Genomic DNA, 16,508 nt, shown 5'->3' on the forward strand with positions numbered 1-16,508 from the left:
ATAACAAAGTAGATAACTGACAGTTCAACGACATCTTACACAAAAGATTTTCTTTAATTATCTGCACTTGATTGATCATCAAATATAATCAATAACAAACTAATCTGTCACTTTCTCTCAGCTAGGGTCAACATTTTGCAGGTAAATGTGAAATTAACGAGCATTTGTATGTATTTCACTATTTATGGCATGCAAGTAATAATCTGATCAATAAATTAAATTAAAATGGCACATGAAAATCAGGAAAGCACAAATAAGTAACATCTGTGATTCTTAATACATTCTTTCATCTCCATCACACAAGAGCAGATTTGTTGATGTTTTGGACATGTTCACAATTCTCATCATGTCTTCGACACATACAGGGATATCAAGGATGCTTGTGAAACTGCATTTTGCTGAGGCCGGGACTTTTCACACCGGAATGAATCCCAGATGAGGGGCTCGGCAGAGAATTAATGACTTCCTCTTTCCTTAGGCCTCCTTTAACACGTCTTCTCCCGCTGTTGGTTTTGGCGGACACACACAAAAAGTGGCGCAATTTAATGCTCAAAACGCCAACTGAGAGAGACCTGTGGAAAGAGAACATGACCTGTTCTTGTTAATGGCCACAGCAGACATTCAAACTGATGAGCAGGGGATCTGAAAAACACGCACGAGTACGACAAAGTAAACACGCTGACAGTCAGTTTGTCACCATTGTAGTCAGAGAACATCCTAAAACATAGCGTCTGTCACTTTGATGTCCTCTCACAGCTTACGTGTCCATTCATAAGGCTAACATTAAAGTGTGCATTACCCAGATTAAGCTTATCCTTGGTGGCCCAGCAGATATTGTAGTGCTGAAGAAGTTGTTGCAACAGTTCCTTCTCATCCAAGAACTCCAGACGCTCAATTCTGAAAGAAATGAAAATCTACTCAAGACTTTGTCTTAAAATGTGACTTTTCATTTCAGGAAGCTACAGTCATGTAGACTGTGGCGGGACCTTAAAAAAGCTAAACTGAAGCAACACTGAATGATTTCAAACTAGGTTTCAATAGATTGCTGCACTCAAAAAACAATATAAATAAATCGGGGGGGCTTGATTCACAGTACTGGATAATGCAACAATCCTATAAATACCTTTCACCGAGGCTTTTTCCAGATGAATTCCTCATAGTAAAACTCCACAACATTCCATATACAATATTCAATATTCTCGTTATCTCCAGTCAGAGAATCCATAAAAATGGACATCAATTATAATGTCAGGACTTCAAACTTTACTGGCCTTCACTGGCAGCTTTACTAGCGCATAAAATGGTAACAGTCGCAATTTAACTGGATTAAGATGAAGAAGCAAGACAAGAACCCGAGCAAGTGCACTCTACGCTCGGCGAGTATCAAACGTAACCACCAAAGCCGGACCTATCGACAATAAGAAAACTGGAGATATAGATTAAGCTTAAAAATTCTTTAATGAGCTAAAAATCACATAAAACTCAACTAATGTATATAAAGACATAAGACATAATTAAGTGAAACAATTTTAAAAACATTTCCATATTTTAAAAAAAACAGATAAAGATGAATTCATAGCTGAAAATGAGGAAAAAATGTGGAACATTTGATTTGCTAAATATATATTTGCTTACTTAATCCAGTGTAAATGTATAATGGTAAAATAAGGAAGTGAAAGCACTGTGGGAAAAGAGCAGAGAGGTGGAGAAAGGGGAAGGATTTGAAATAAAAGAGTGTTTTAATGAGTCAGCAAGGTCACGAGTTCATGGACGACAAGAAGCGAATTTCGGGTAAATGGCCCTGGAAATTTACCAAAATGTGTAAATCATGACTCTGCCACGGCATTCACAGCACTTCCATTTACCAACTGCAAATGAGCTAAAAGGGTTATAAACATTTAAAGCATTCAAATAAGTTCAGAATCGTCTGCTTCAGCACAGCTGAGCTGCTTTATTTAACCAAGATAAATAAAGCAGCTATATGTTGATATGTTAGAGGACCTGAATACTGGGACTGAATTTAAGTCCCACTAGAAATCCCTCCACCATCCACACACAGGTGGAGATGGGGAAAAAAAGACAGTAAAATAAACTCTTTTCCACCAACCTAGAGCCATTGCTGGTGCAGAGCCAACACTCTGACAGTACTTTAGTGCATCATGACATAACGTAACCAAACATTACATAGAGTTACATAATAAGTGTTTGGGTAATTTCTACAGAAGCACAGATCAGATAGCAGATATCAGATAAGCAGATATCCATCCTTCCATAGAGAAAGCATTTATATAGCCCCAAATAGCAACAACAGTTGCCTCAAGATTCTTGATACTGCCTGCATTACCTTGCCACATCATCCTGAGGGAGCATAGTGTAGACCGTCATCATATCTAGAGCGTCAACGTGTTCCCAGCCAGTTTTCAGAAACCGATCCTTCTGCAAACAAAGACAAATTAATGTCCTCCCAAAACAAAATAAATAATACAACCAGCAACGCAGTGTCATTTGTTAGTGTACACAGCATCTCTTGGATGTTCAATTCAATTTTATATAAGGAGCTTTATTATTGTAAGGTAAAGACCTCACAATAATAAAGAGAAAACCTCCAAAATCAGCCGACCCCATGTGAGCAAGTACTTGGCAACAGTGGGAAGGAAAAACTCATTTTTAACAAGAGAAAAAAACCTTCTCCAGGCTGAGTGAGGGGACTCAACTTGTTGGGGGTCTGTCTAAAACTTGACAGCTAGTTAACCTGCTCATAATCCCTCATGATGTGTATTGATGCTAACAAAGTCACTGATGAGATGGAGGTTACCTGAGAGTCCAGAGTCTGGCAGGCCTCCACTCCCGCCAGGGTGCACTGGCGACGCTGCAGGTTCTCGATCATCACTTGACCAAATCGATCGCTCATGTTGACCTGGACACAAAGACAGCGCATAAATCACATTTTGCTCCCTGTTACTCAGCTCCAATCTACATGAAGCATTTCAAATACTCAGTGTGTCGTACTTAGGTTGCAAACAGTTGATGACTAGAAAGGTACAAAAGAATTTGCAACTAATGCTTGGGAAAAAAAAAAACAAGTACTTAATTATGAAGTTGTTAAATTTGTTTACCTGTTCATAGTTGATGAACATGGCAGTGTGAAAGGTTTCTGCTGCCCAGTGAACAAGGTTGGAGGAGTGAGATGGTGTCATGTAGACCAGCACACACTCTGACAGAAGCAATGTCGGTAACCTGGAGACGAGACCAGCACGTAAAAGAACAACATATCAAGAATGCACTTAGTGAGATCTCGGCAAAGACAAAACATTTATCCACATGCAGAAGAATATAATGTGCAGAAATGTCTTCATTTAATCCAGTGTAGTGGAAAAAAGTGAAGGTGCTCATATTCCTGTAATGCTGGTAGATGGGGAAAAAACAGCTTCCTGTTCTTATGCAAGCTTTCAATAGTAAATTAGGCCAAAAAAAAAAAGTTCCCAGCTATCTCGAAAAGGTCCACTGGCCCTGCTGCAAAAATGTCCTTGTCTTATCTCTCTATGCCCTATTTTCATTCAACACAACTGGTAAAGTGATGCTACAGCTGAAATCTAAATATCAAACAGCTGAAGGATAGAAGGTGGCTGTAAAGATTCCTCATAAAAAAAAAATGTATTAAAGTGGTGTCTAAGGTTGTAAAGGCAACCACAATAACTTAAAAATGAATAATCTATTATGAGGTACACATTCATATAATAGACAGAACAGGAAACCATAAAAGCACACCACTGTTAAGGTTCTTTGTGTTTCATTTATAAAGCCAATTACTGTGTAAAATGTAAATGAAAAATTAAAAAGCAAATGATTTCCAAATCTCACAAACCCATATTTTATTCACAATAGAACACAGAAATGTCACAGTAAGAAAATGTAGCATTGTAAGAAAAACGTTTTTTGATGGCAGTAACATCAAAAAGTTCAGAAAATCTGTAGGAATCTCTGTGCGCAAGAGACAAGAACGTACATTTTGCACATCGTTTACAGGCTCCCCAATTGCTCAGTGACCTCATGGTTCTACTAAGAGTTTTGGGCTCCTAACGCACAGGAAGTGCAAGACACAATATTCTAAACTCTTATTTCAAACATTTTTTTCTACAGATCTTAAACAGAATCCTGCATAATTTTAAACTTAAAAAAGCTCATTTGTAATAAGTCATAAATAATCTACAGTGCTGTGTAAAATATTTCTTTTAAAATGTATTTATTTGAGACATGTGTCACACTTGCATGTTTCACAAATGCAATTTTTAAATGATCATTTCTAAAGGGACAAAACTTTTGCTTGTGTTTCTCGCTGGCTCTTTTTGTGTGTTGCAGAGTTGTATGTGTCATGTACCTGTAAATGCAGTGGTGTGTGGCATACAAAGAAACACAATAATATAAATAAACTACAACTATGGCGGTTAAAATGAATCTTCCATGTCGCGTTTCGCAATAGAACAAATTAGCGCTCAGATCTGCTGTTCATGAGTCATGCTAGCTCCCCGAGTTAGCATGTTTAGCAGAATGTAAGCAAAACCATGACTAAGCATACAGACGCATTTTAAGTCTGACTGAGTTTTAGTGTTTCATACTCAAGCGTGCCTTATGGGCGTGGCATGCAAGCTGCAGAAGGTTGACATTCCATCTGCTTTGCAGCCACACACATCAGTAGGGTGCCTCTTGTTATCTTCAGCTACTTACACACAACAAAGAGATAAGCTGCAATTCTTGAGGCCCTGAGCGAAAACAAATTACAACTGATAGAGAGCTGTAAAAGGTACTAATAAAGTGGAATGATAGGGAGCTTTTTTAAAATAGATTTTTCCATTTAAGAGATAAAATACAAAAATGTATAACACATACTCTGGGTTAAGTTGAAACTTTTTCAGTTTTTCATCCAAACTGGAGATGTCTCTGAGGTCCGCCCCAATGATACAGTAACGATCTGATTCGAGGCTGTGGGCATCTGGAGAAAGACAGAACCACAGTTAGAAAGAGTTGGAGTCATATAATTGGTATTTAAAGCCACTGAAGCATCATCTGGATACCAAAATAACTGCACCAGTTACTGCGTACCTAGCAGTAAGGAGTCTGTTGAGTGGGTTTCGATGATGGGTTTGGACAGAGGAGGTTTTGTCCTAATCAAAGAAAGCAAAGTCATAATTAAAACAGAATATCAGCAGTAAATAAGTATCCAGGTGTTCATACAAACTAGCAGAGATTTTCAGTTCCAAAGTGTTAAAAATGTATTTATACATTATAAATATACAAATCAGAACTATATAATTATTAGTTCATTAAGTGCATGTAGCTTTTAGTGTATTTTTCAACTCAAATTCCCTGTTAGTAAATTAATTAATGTGGCGTTTAAATTTTTCTTACAGGCTGATTTGTTTTGCAAATACAGTTACGATGTCACTCCAGCCCTTTTGTGGCCCAGCTGTAAATGATCTTTTTTATGAAACAAGAGGCTCTAGCTCCCTCTATGGATCGCTCCTCTACATTACAGTCACCAAAGAAACCAATATAAACATGACATTCACTTTCCTTTCATTTAGTCATAATTAAATCCGCAGAGGAGGTTATAAGAACCATTCTGTATGCAAATATCATTGAATGAGGCTCGCTTCATTCCCCTAGAAAAATCCCAGATCCAGGCATTTGATTCTTGCATGCATGCACAAAAGGTTCAGCCTTGGGTGATCTTGTTATATATTTAATGGATATAAATTAAGATAATTAAACCTAAAACGATGACTAATATGCAAGTTCAAACTTAGAATTTTAAAGACTGGAATACAGCAGAAAAATCACGTTGTCTTACTTTATATTGTGTATTTTCCTTGCCACAACAGTTGGAAAGTCAACTTCAAAGAACTTCCGTGGCATGAGGTTTTCATCCTATAACACATATAAACACACAAGATTAGCAGTAAGTTTTTTGAGGGCAAATAGAAGGTATTTGGATGCAGTCACGTCACAACATGAGACATGATTAAAGTCACAGATTAATGAAAATCAGATTTAGAGCAAGCTGATTGCTTGCAAACCTTTAGCCTCCAAAATGTGGTATCCAGTCCAGCACCCAGGTTGATGACTTGACAGTCACACTGTGTTTTCCTTAGAAACGCATCGAGGAGGTGGTTCACTCCCTGCACACGGGCGTAGTAACCTGTCAAATCACATGAGACACGCAAAAACTAACTAAACTGTACAACAAGTGTTATGAGCTGGTTATATTTCACCAGCTTATATGTTAAATGACAAATTATGAAATTATATTACAAATACTAGACAGAGATTGTCCAACAAGCTATAAAAGGCCACGTGGTTTTAAGGAAAGCTACTTCATTACTTGCCTCTGTTGATTTCAGGGGCCTTTCGGTCTCCTACAGATCTTACAAAGTATTGGATATAAGGGTCCTTCCAGTAGCCTTTACTGGTAGCAAACCTATAACATAGATTTTATATACTACATGAAGCTGTGTCATACATTCAAAGCCAGATTACTCATTGAAATATTAAATTGATGCTTATGATAGAAACCCACAAACAATACTACTAAACAGCCTAGTTGTGTCAACAACAACCAGAGAGGAGTTTCTGTATTTCAATGGTGTTGCTGTAAATAACGATAGCATTGAAATATCAGGGTAACTGACTCATGCAGAATGAGCTTTAGCCTTTGACTTCTTCGCCTTACGTTACCTTTACTGACTCCAAATGATGTTGTTACCTTTTGCATGTGGTTGCATCGTCACACGTCGCCCTCACTGCTTCATCAGCAGTGTCCGTGTCTGTGAAGGGTTGCCGAGCTGCCATTGGTGATTCCCGTCCTGCTGCTCGTCCACCTGCTGGGCTCTGGTTACCTGCTACAAGCTAACTAGTAAAACTGCAGAGAAAACACCGCGAGCGTAGTCGGGAGGCGGAAGTCCTGGTGAAAAGCCTGCAAGTTACGAGATGGCAGAAATAATAACCGGTACGTAACGAGGTTATAAATATCGCTGCCTATTTACAAACTACTTGGAGCTGAAAATGTATGAATAAACAACTGCCCGGAAGCAAAATATAATCACCTCCGGCTTGGGTTTGCTTTTCAGATTAAGAGTACTACAGGTGCTCTTATTTTGAAAAAGGAGGAAATAAACCTCGAGAGGTTAAAGGGGGGGAAAAGCAACGCAGAGTGCTGCAGTACTTTTGTGCAGTACTGCAAATGTTAGTATTGATCATATTGTGGTGGACCACTAGAGGGCTCCACTCACACCCAGTGTAGAGGAAGTGTGTTCCTGTGTTTTGTGGCGCGATATGCGCAGTTGATGTTGGAGACGAATAAAGAAGGAGTGAGAACTGAGAGCTGTGTCGTTGATGCTTACCTCCACAATATACCAAATAAATAGAGGGTCAGTACAGACAATACCAATACCAACATTAATACCTTTAACGTATAAAGACCACTTATGCAGGGGAGAACGGTGTGTCGTGATTTATGAGATGAATCATGACCAATTAGCACATTTTTGACACATTTTAATGGGCCACTGAATCACTGTGATTGTTAGTTTCTATAATAATTAGTTAATACATGGGGGGAAACACCTTGAAATATTTTGAAACTGGATTATTTATTTATTTATTATTTATTTTGAGACCTGGGATCCAAATGCACCTGTCTTTGAAGCACTTTGGGTCAGCTTCTGTTGTTTCAGTGTGGTATAGGCTATAAATAAATTAGACATGACAGTCGACACAAAAATGTTCAGACATTTTTTATTACGTATGTTTGAGATATCCTCTTCATCGGATGATACCCTAGACAAAATATGTTAAATTTGGAGCTGCCAGAGAGGACGTTCATGCAGAGGGCTGGTGTGACAGAAAGCTCTGGATCGGTTCAGATGGGAGGCAGATGATCCGCAGTAGCGACCCCTACAGGGGACAGCTGGAAGAAAAAAAAAGGTGTGTGAGGTAAACCAGCTCTTACAGGATAACACTAACAAAACCACAACGATCAAAAGAGTTAAATAAGCACGTAGGCGTGCATATGCAGAACAATAACATATGAAATTGGACCTCTGACACAGGTGTGGGCAAACTGAAAGGGAAATCCCACCACGTTAAAGTCAGTCTCACTGAGGACACCGAATGTCACTCAGGTGATCAGACAATTAATCCTTTTGAATTCTGCACAGGAAGATAACAAAGTGTACAGCTGCTGAGATCATGAGACAAAGACTGTAATAAGCAGCTGTGAGGTTTGCATTAAACAGTCTGATACTGTCAGAGTGATTTCCGAACAATCCACATGACTGCATTAATGAACAGCTGAGTGGCAAATCTTTAAAATCCACAGTTTCGATCTTACAGAAGCGTAATGCATTTGGCTCTTGGCATAAGTCTTTTGGAGCCATTTCACTGGTGTCGGTTACTTGAGTTGAATGGCATTAAGGGTGAATATATAGCCTTTTTTATTGCTGCATAGCAAAAAGGATGTGGGCTCCATTCCCAGACTTGGTGATGCCAATGCTTCCTGTAAAATCCATCTCTTTCTGTGTATTGTCATTGCTTTCGTTTTATTTATTTATTTATTAGAAAGAACATCTTTTGTGTTCATTCTTGGTGGGTTTGACATAAATTTGAGATCATTAAACCCTGGAAGCCACGTTAAAAGAGTAGATCTTTATCAGTTGAATGAAATTCCTAATTATTATTAACATAAAGCCACATAAAAAGTCTGTAATATCAACAGCTTTGAAAGTGTCTTTTGCAGCAGCTGCATACCCTGCTCCCATTTTTTTCACTTCCAAGCTGTTTAGTCACTGGTCTTTGTGGAAAGTCCCATCTTTACTTGCATTTTTTCCTTATCTTTTTGTTTTATAATGTGCCTAATTTCTTTTGTTTCAGGTCAGTGAAACTTTTTTATTGTATTTTTGACTGGCTTAGGTCAGAATATATTCAAATGGTAATATGTTTTTTTCTTTAGATTTTAGTGACTTGTCGTTTAGGAAAGCAGCAAACCAAAGGCTCTTATCTGTCCTGCCAGTTTAAATTAAGTCTTTTTTTCCTTTGCTTAAATACAATGAGTCTGGAGACTTTTATTAGATTTTGCATAGTGAATTTTTGGTGGTGTGACTGTAGTTAATGATGTGGTCCATCTTCATGTTAAAGAAAAGGAACATTACTGGAGTCAAAGTTCATTACTGGAACTTAAAACAAATTCCTATAGTTTTAAGTTTTACAGTAGAACAAATTATCGGCCAAAAAAATATACTGCGTGAATGAGCATATAGAGGGCTTTCAAGCCTGCAGGAAACATAAAGCAGGAAATATTTACAAATTCACAAACAAGCTAACAAAGTTAAATCTACAGTTGTGTGAAACAAAGAAGGTTTTTAAGCACACCCTCAACTACTTCTGTTGGAATTAAGAGGGTCAGAAGGAGCCAGCTGCTAATGCACTTGATTCATTGGCCATTAGCAAGTGTGAGCACCTCTGTTTTGGCAGTTTGTAGGTCTGGAGCATTCAGGTGCATTAACATAATACCACAAGAGAGCACATTTACTCCGAGGTCAAACCGTGCAATGCTCAGAGAAACTGAAAAACAAAAACCCTTGAGCTACATCTTAGACTCTGCAGGCTTCAGTAACTCATTAAATATTAAAGTTCATGACAGTACAATTAGAAAAAAACAAGTATGACTTGTTTGGAAAGGTTGCCATGAGCCCTTTCTACCCCCCCCCCCCCCCAAGAAAACAAACAAACAAACAAACATGGAAGCATGGTTTAGGTTTCCAAAGTTGCATCTGAACAAACCACAAGACTTTTGGAACAAGGCAAGAACAAAGTGGAGATGTCTGGCCATAATGCACAGTGCCGTGTTTGGCAAAACCCGAACAAGCACAAAAACACCTCAGACCAGCTTTCAAGCACGGTGGTGGAGGGGCGATTTGGGCTTGTTTTATAGACACAGGATCTGGGAGCCTTGCAGTCATTTAGTCGGCCGTGAACTCCTCTGTACATGCAAATATCTGGAGTCAAATATGAGCTCCAACAGAAAGACTGAAACAGGAAGGAAAGGTGCTGCAATCACTCAGCCTGACTGAAGTGCTGTGGCGGGATCTCAAGAGAGCTGAGCATAAGAAACAGCCTGCAAACCTCAATAAACTGAAACAACACTGTAAAGAGGTTTGGGCCAAACCTCCCCAACAAATATGCAAGAGACTGATAAACTCACACAGAAAGCAAACACCTGAAATTACTGCTCCTAAAGGTAGCTCTACAAGCGGCTCAATCACTTGCACTTAGTTTTTCACAGAACTGACTGAAGAAAGAAAGCTTCCTTTTTCACACCATTGTAGATACTATTTTTTAAACCATTTTAAGCTGCTGGGAAGAGGAAAGAAGGTTGAACAAAATGAATGTGGTTCTATGTGGAAACCCTGTGAGCAAACTCCTAGATGCTTTATATTAACTAGATCCACAAGGTTTAAGTGCATTCAACCCATTTGAGCTAAAACCAAAAATGTGTCTGTTAATTTTCACTATATTAGTGATATTATATGATAGTGATATATATATTGCTAGAAGCCCTTTGTACCCCCCCTTCCCCCATTTTCCACTATACTAATATTAGTGATAGAAATGAAAAACAAAAACAAACAAACATCCTGGTGTTTTAGTTTAGGAGGGCATTGTTTTGAGTAGGTTTCTCCTGGCAGTGTCCAGGTGGAGGTGGTGCTGCCTGGCAGATGCTGGCCGTGCACTTACGTTACTTCCTGCCGCTGTGTGTGTGTGTGTGTTGGCAGTGGCAGAGGTGAGGTGCTGCTGCTGCGCATTCAGCTCTCAGTCATCTGCTGTGCTCTGGTGGAAAAAAGCGGCCGACGGATTATCCAGCTCCCCTAACAGTGTTAGCTATTCGGCTAACAGACAAGCCAGCGACCGAGAGGAGCCATGAAAAGCCGCCGGAGCCGGTGAAAGTTAGCCACGGGTTACTTTGGGACTTTAATGCACGCAAGGATACCAAAAAGGAGGTTCGCGGGTCATGCCGTCGCCCCCAGCGGGAACTTTTGCCTAGAATTTCCACTTGGGAAGGGCTAGCTCGGGGGGCTAGCTCGGCTACGAACTATTTTTAATTGGCTTTGGGCTCAATGGCTCTCGCTTGTTTTTCCCTGTCATAGCGACAGCTTGGAAAATTGGGAGAGGCCCCCTTGTGAAGTTCATGACAAACCAAAGGCCGGTTTTGAAGCTTAACTTCGGACGACTAAACTGGCAAGGGAGCGAAAATGAAGAAGCAGTTCAATCGGATGAAACAGCTCGCCAATCAAACAGTCGGCAGGCAAGTATTGTGTTCAGCTCCGAAGCTTTACAGGCGAACTAGCAGACACACTTTTCTTCTTGCTGTTCTGAGCAGCTTTCTAAAGCTTGTTGGACCGGAATTTAACTCTTAACCTTATTGTAAATTAACACCAACTTGTTTGGTAGCAGTTCTGACTGTGAAATTCAAAGAAAGAGAGTCACATGAACTGATATTAATTTTAAAAAACCTAATAAAAGGAAAGGCTACACTGGCAAGTAGAGCAGGTTTCATGAATGAATCGTTTGACAACCAGACTGAAGGATGAAAAACTCTTAAGGCTGAACTGATTTAGCAGCTTTTCAAATGTTTTTTTTGGTAAGTGCTTATGTAGAAGAGGGTGAAGATTTCAAACCTGGCCATTTATTATTAGAGCATTAAAAAACAGTTATAAAAGATACTGGGTTTCCTACCATATCAGCTGTTAGTCATATAAAATGATAAGAGGCTGTGTCTGATATCTCATGAACACTATACTGATTATGTCTGTGACAAAGGGGTTAAACCTTTGCTGTCTAGTCCATGTCTTTTCCTGCTTGCCCCCGTGCAGCTGAGTGTAGGCATCAAATTCAAGCGCTGTGCTGACTCTAAAGCCTATGAGACCGTGGCAGTGGCTTTATGTGCCGCCTCCACTTTTATTTTTGGGTTGTTTTACAGTTAAAAATAGCCCTCTTTTATTCTTGACGGAGCCCTTCACTCAATAATGGGTCTGAAAATCAGTGTTTTAGCTCATCTCTCTTTAACACAACGCTCTTCTGGTTGATTGGCTGACCCTTGCAAACAGAAAGTTTGAGCAGCTGCTTCAGCGCTGGCATCCAGAGCTGTGTGGCTGAGATCACTCCAGAAGTGATATCCTCAATTATTAAAACCGTCTGAAATGGAGCTTTAAAGCAGTCCAAAGCCTGAGATATGGTTTAATATTCACATCCGTCATTGTAATCATATATAAAGGAAAGAAAACAGAGAAGAGCATAGCAAATCTCCTTTCGTCATTCCTTTGAATTTGAGGCGTGCGGCAGTGTTGAGGCTAGATCCGTTCTTAGAAAAAATAAGTAAGGGTTTATTTTGTCGTGTGTGGACCTGTCGGCAAGTGCTTTTATGTTTCTGTGTGATGACACATGCTGTCCCTGTGTAACTGGATATCTAAAGCTGGCGATAAGCTCAGCCTTGTAAAAACATGAGGGTGAGACATGTCAAAGGATCTTTTCACCCTCAGAGGTTTTTCTCATGATGTCAGGTGTTATGGGTATGCACCTTAGGCAGATATTGGGCACAGCCAACAGTGGATGGTACCAGATAAAAGACCCTAACAGGTGGGTTCAAGGATTTTTTATTTTATTTTTTTACAATGGTTAACAGTGGTTTAAAAAATAGAATATATAAGTTGCAAAATCCAAACTCAAAGCGATTTAATTTCAGTTTTATTTCTATTGTACTGTTTTATATGATTTATATATCAGTCAGGCAGTGCAGATATAGGATGACAGATGTGTGTTATACACTTTGCCTAATTTAGAAATAATTTGTGTAGTTTGGACTTGTAACATTTATAAGTAATAAATCGACCAACTAATCAGCAGTAAATGAAAATGCACATGAGCAGACAGGGCTGGCAGAAAATAAGTTGTTGGCAGCTTTGTTAAGTTGCGGTTATTAGTGTGTTGATGCGCATTCTGTGTTTACTTTAGCAACAGCAGCACTGACATGGAGGTCTATGGAGATATTCTGCTCCTAAAGCCAAAAACTCAGGACCAGGAGAAGCAGGACAGCTGGAATACTCATAATTCCCTGTCTGCACTCAGCAGCAGTAAATTAGAAGTGGAGAGAGTGTAATGCAGAAAACAGACACGTGTGTGCATGCAGTAGTTACTTGCTCTTATGTATGCACAAGTAGGGTTAATCCCTCATACACTCATATGCACGGCCTTCTGAGTGAGTGGTCTGTCAGCGGTTGGATTTGGAGCAAAGCGAGCATGCTCTGTTTCGTCCATTATGTTTGTGGCTGCTTGAGTCTGCAAAAAGCCTGGGAGTGCAAAAGGCCGTCTCGGCCGGCCCCCCTGGGTTCCTGTGATTGTGCGAAGGCAGAACACTGTGTCCAGCGAGCAGCCGCTCTGAGGAAATCTCTCCTTCTACAAACAGGAAGCTGCGTCCCAGAGCCACGCTTTCTAAAGAAGAAGGAGAGAGAGTTTCGGGAGAACTGATGTTGAATCAAGACAGTGAAACAGAAAGATAGCGGCATGTGATTCATGTTGGGGATTTTATTTTCTCCTCTCCTTTTAGATTACTGTGGCTTGCTGTCAATGAACTTTCTGACCCTTTGTCTATCTTTGTTTGCGGCAGGTAATGTGCTCAGATAGTGACACCTTTGGAGGAGATAACTTGGCAATAGGAAGTTATAGACTATGACTGCTGTCTGCATTAAAATGAACGCTCACAGACCTTGAATGAAGTGAGAATTTTACTCCATATAACTTTCAGTTAATGGGGACTTCATATGCTTTTCCTATTTTTTTTTTGCCATACAGTTGATGATCTGCATATTAAACATGAACAAAGCCTCCGGTGAGTTAAAAGTTACAGCTTCAGGCTGCTCTAAACACTTTGTTTCAGATAGTTTTTCTGCTTGTGAGAGAGCGTATATCCTTAATATCTTAGGCACGCATCAAACCCACAAACCTGCCATTCAAAGTTGATGAAAGCATAGCTTAAGATAAGAATTATTTTGAATCGGAGATCTACTCTTGTTAGAGAATAAAGCATAAGGAGCTGGAAATGCACGTCACATGTCTTATCTGTGTTTCATGTCAGTAACTAGAGTGACAGTAACACTTTGGCAATAATGGGTGGTGCTGAAGTGTGAGACAAGCACATGTATGTGTGGGAACTCGGACATAGATGAACCAGAAAAACATCTCAAATGTTTAGAGTTTTTCAAGTTAAGCATGTTGGCACACCCCACTGCCTACCACCTCAACTAAATTTAGATGTGTGTGACATAATCTGGGTTGCAGAGGTAGATTGCCACAGTCACTTGCATCTCTTTTAATTATAGCTGCTTTGTTGTGTGCCTCTATTCTCCCAGGCGTGCGGTCAGCACATTGACAAATACTTTTAAATATCATCCTCTCAGCTTGCACTGTTTTCATCAACGCTTTTATCCTTCTCCCCCATTGTTAATAATTGACTGGCTTTATAAACAACAATATTATATAATCCTCTTTTGATGGTATATCTAACAACATAGCTGAGTGTTATGCAATTTAATCATGCATTGTATTTGAAAGTCCTTGATCGACTTGAAGAGAGGCTCAAGTTGAAAAGAAACTCTCCCTACAGGAATCAACAAAATGTCACCGTAGAGCTAACAAAGATAGGTGACTCTGGGCGTTCCCCCTCCACATTAACAATGGCATGTATCAGCTGGGATGCCTCTGTGGCACTGGTAAGCTATACGTGCAAGGTTAGGCTGCTGTTTCCAAGTGTTGCTTAAAACCAAGCGCTACATCTCAAAGACTGAAAATGACAGTGTACTAACAAGATCACTACCATGTGTCTCAATAATGGTTCCATCATAAAAAAAGTTCAAATAACTTAGAAAACTGCCTGTCACCAGGGGAAAAAACTGGTGGTTGTCAAGTGACTGCACTGAATATTTTTTGCATTTGGTGATTGACTAAAAGTATAGTTGCTTGCTTGGTTGAGTGTGGAGTCAATTCAATTCATATGTTGCCAAATCACAACAGCACTCACATCAAGGCACTTTATATTGAAAAATACAGACCATACAACTTTACAGTGAAAATCCCAACAATCAGACGTCCCTCTTTCAGCAAGCACTTGGCGACAGTGGTAAGGAAAACTCCCTGTTAACAGGATGAAACCTTTAGCAGAACCAGGCTTAGGGAGGATGCAGCCATGTGCCGTGACCAGTTGGGGGTGAGGGGAGGAAGAGATGACGAAATAAAAAGCACACTTTAGAGAGAGCCAGAGCCTAGTAATAACTAATGATTGAATGCAGAGTGGTGTATAAACGCATAATGAGTAAACAACCCAGCGTCCAATTTATCACAAGGTTGTCTGGTCGGAGGTCACCTGTCTCCACCCAGCTGCAGTCTGACTCACACTGATTGCTAATTTGCCGACGCGTTGCAGTCAATCTGAGCCAGTCTGCGCTGAAGAGCACATCTCGTGTGCACACGTGGCTTTGTAGCAGGTGACTCCATCTTATAGCAGTTTAATCGCCGCCTTGATGCACCACAGTCACTTTGAAGATGGCAGCTAATTATGAGTGGTTGCTGCAATTTCAAAGCAACCATTTCAAAGCCAATGAGATGGCACTTCATTGCACACAGCCACAGTAATTACTCTAATAGTAAACATGGAGCTTATTTAAGTTTCAGTTTGACAAAATAATTTTTAAAACTCATTTTCTGCAACTTTCTGTCATATTTGAGACTTTTGAATCAAGAAAATAATTGTTGTTTGCATCCCTTTTACGGTTTTGCACACTGGACTGTAGTTTAATTACCTAGTTATTATTAGAACATTTGGATATGAATATTGGTGGTTAGCTTTATCTTGATCTGTCTCTATACATCTTTGCTGTTCATCCCCATCTTATGCTTCAGGTTAATTTATCGGCTTACGTAATCAGCCACATTAGATGCGCCGTATGAGCTGAGTCACTCCATTATACCTCCAGCTCCTTTCATCTAGGCCCAGTATCCATTACCGTATGCCTTAAGCTGCCAACTGTTGCTGCTGTAAGTGCAGACCCTTTTTGGCTCCTGAGTTTAGTGACTGTGTTGAGTGGCCGGTAACAGCCGCTGTATTGTGTTCACGGCTTTACTTAATCGCTTTCTGCGTTCATAGTAGATCACCATGGTTACCATTCTGAACAAGCAGCATCCACGGCCGTGCAGCGAGGCGCTCTTGTTGTTAAGAAGTCACATGCAGCGCACAGTTGACACACTTTTCTCCAGAGGCTGCTGCTTCAGTGAGGCACGTCGGGGTCAGCTCTATTCACTGTCAGTCAGCTGATGCTGGCAAAACAATTATTGTTTTGTTTGTTGTTTGTCCTCTGATCTGGCTGCACACAGCCTATTTTTGACTCTGTGACACTGCATTTAAAGGT

At 39.9% G+C, this 16,508-nt stretch overlaps 2 protein-coding genes across 10 annotated transcripts in view; one reads left to right on the plus strand and one right to left on the minus strand.

Annotated features, from left to right (window-relative positions):
* Nucleotides 1-35: 35 nt before the first annotated feature.
* Nucleotides 36-7,104, minus strand: lcmt1 (leucine carboxyl methyltransferase 1). The gene is made up of 11 exons (XM_085283956.1): nucleotides 6,761-7,104; nucleotides 6,384-6,475; nucleotides 6,075-6,196; nucleotides 5,849-5,925; nucleotides 5,101-5,162; nucleotides 4,888-4,990; nucleotides 3,117-3,237; nucleotides 2,816-2,917; nucleotides 2,345-2,436; nucleotides 800-897; nucleotides 36-572 (listed from the first exon to the last, which is right to left on the minus strand). Exons 1-11 carry the CDS (start codon nucleotides 6,844-6,846, stop codon nucleotides 550-552), a joined length of 978 nt encoding a protein of 325 aa, XP_085140082.1. The 5' UTR covers nucleotides 6,847-7,104; the 3' UTR covers nucleotides 36-549.
* Nucleotides 7,105-10,794: 3,690 nt separating this feature from the next.
* arhgap17a (Rho GTPase activating protein 17a) overlaps nucleotides 10,795-16,508 on the plus strand; it is a 34,802-nt gene continuing 29,088 nt past the window's right edge. For 7 of the 9 annotated variants that reach the window (XM_085283968.1, XM_085283970.1, XM_085283969.1 and 4 more), the window contains exon 1: nucleotides 10,795-11,356. In XM_085283968.1, coding sequence (XP_085140094.1) covers nucleotides 11,304-11,356 — 53 coding nt within the window. In that variant the 5' untranslated portion in view covers nucleotides 10,795-11,303. The remainder of the gene's footprint in view (nucleotides 11,357-16,508) is intronic. The other 2 variants (XM_085283975.1, XM_085283976.1) reach the window with 1 other exon arrangement.

Source organism: Mchenga conophoros, linkage group LG8 (genome assembly GCF_057382185.1).
Source record: "Mchenga conophoros isolate Kocher_MC1m ecotype Shallow Benthic linkage group LG8, M_conophoros_male_GT1.1, whole genome shotgun sequence".
In the NCBI taxonomy this organism is placed as follows: Eukaryota; Metazoa; Chordata; class Actinopteri; order Cichliformes; family Cichlidae; genus Mchenga; species Mchenga conophoros.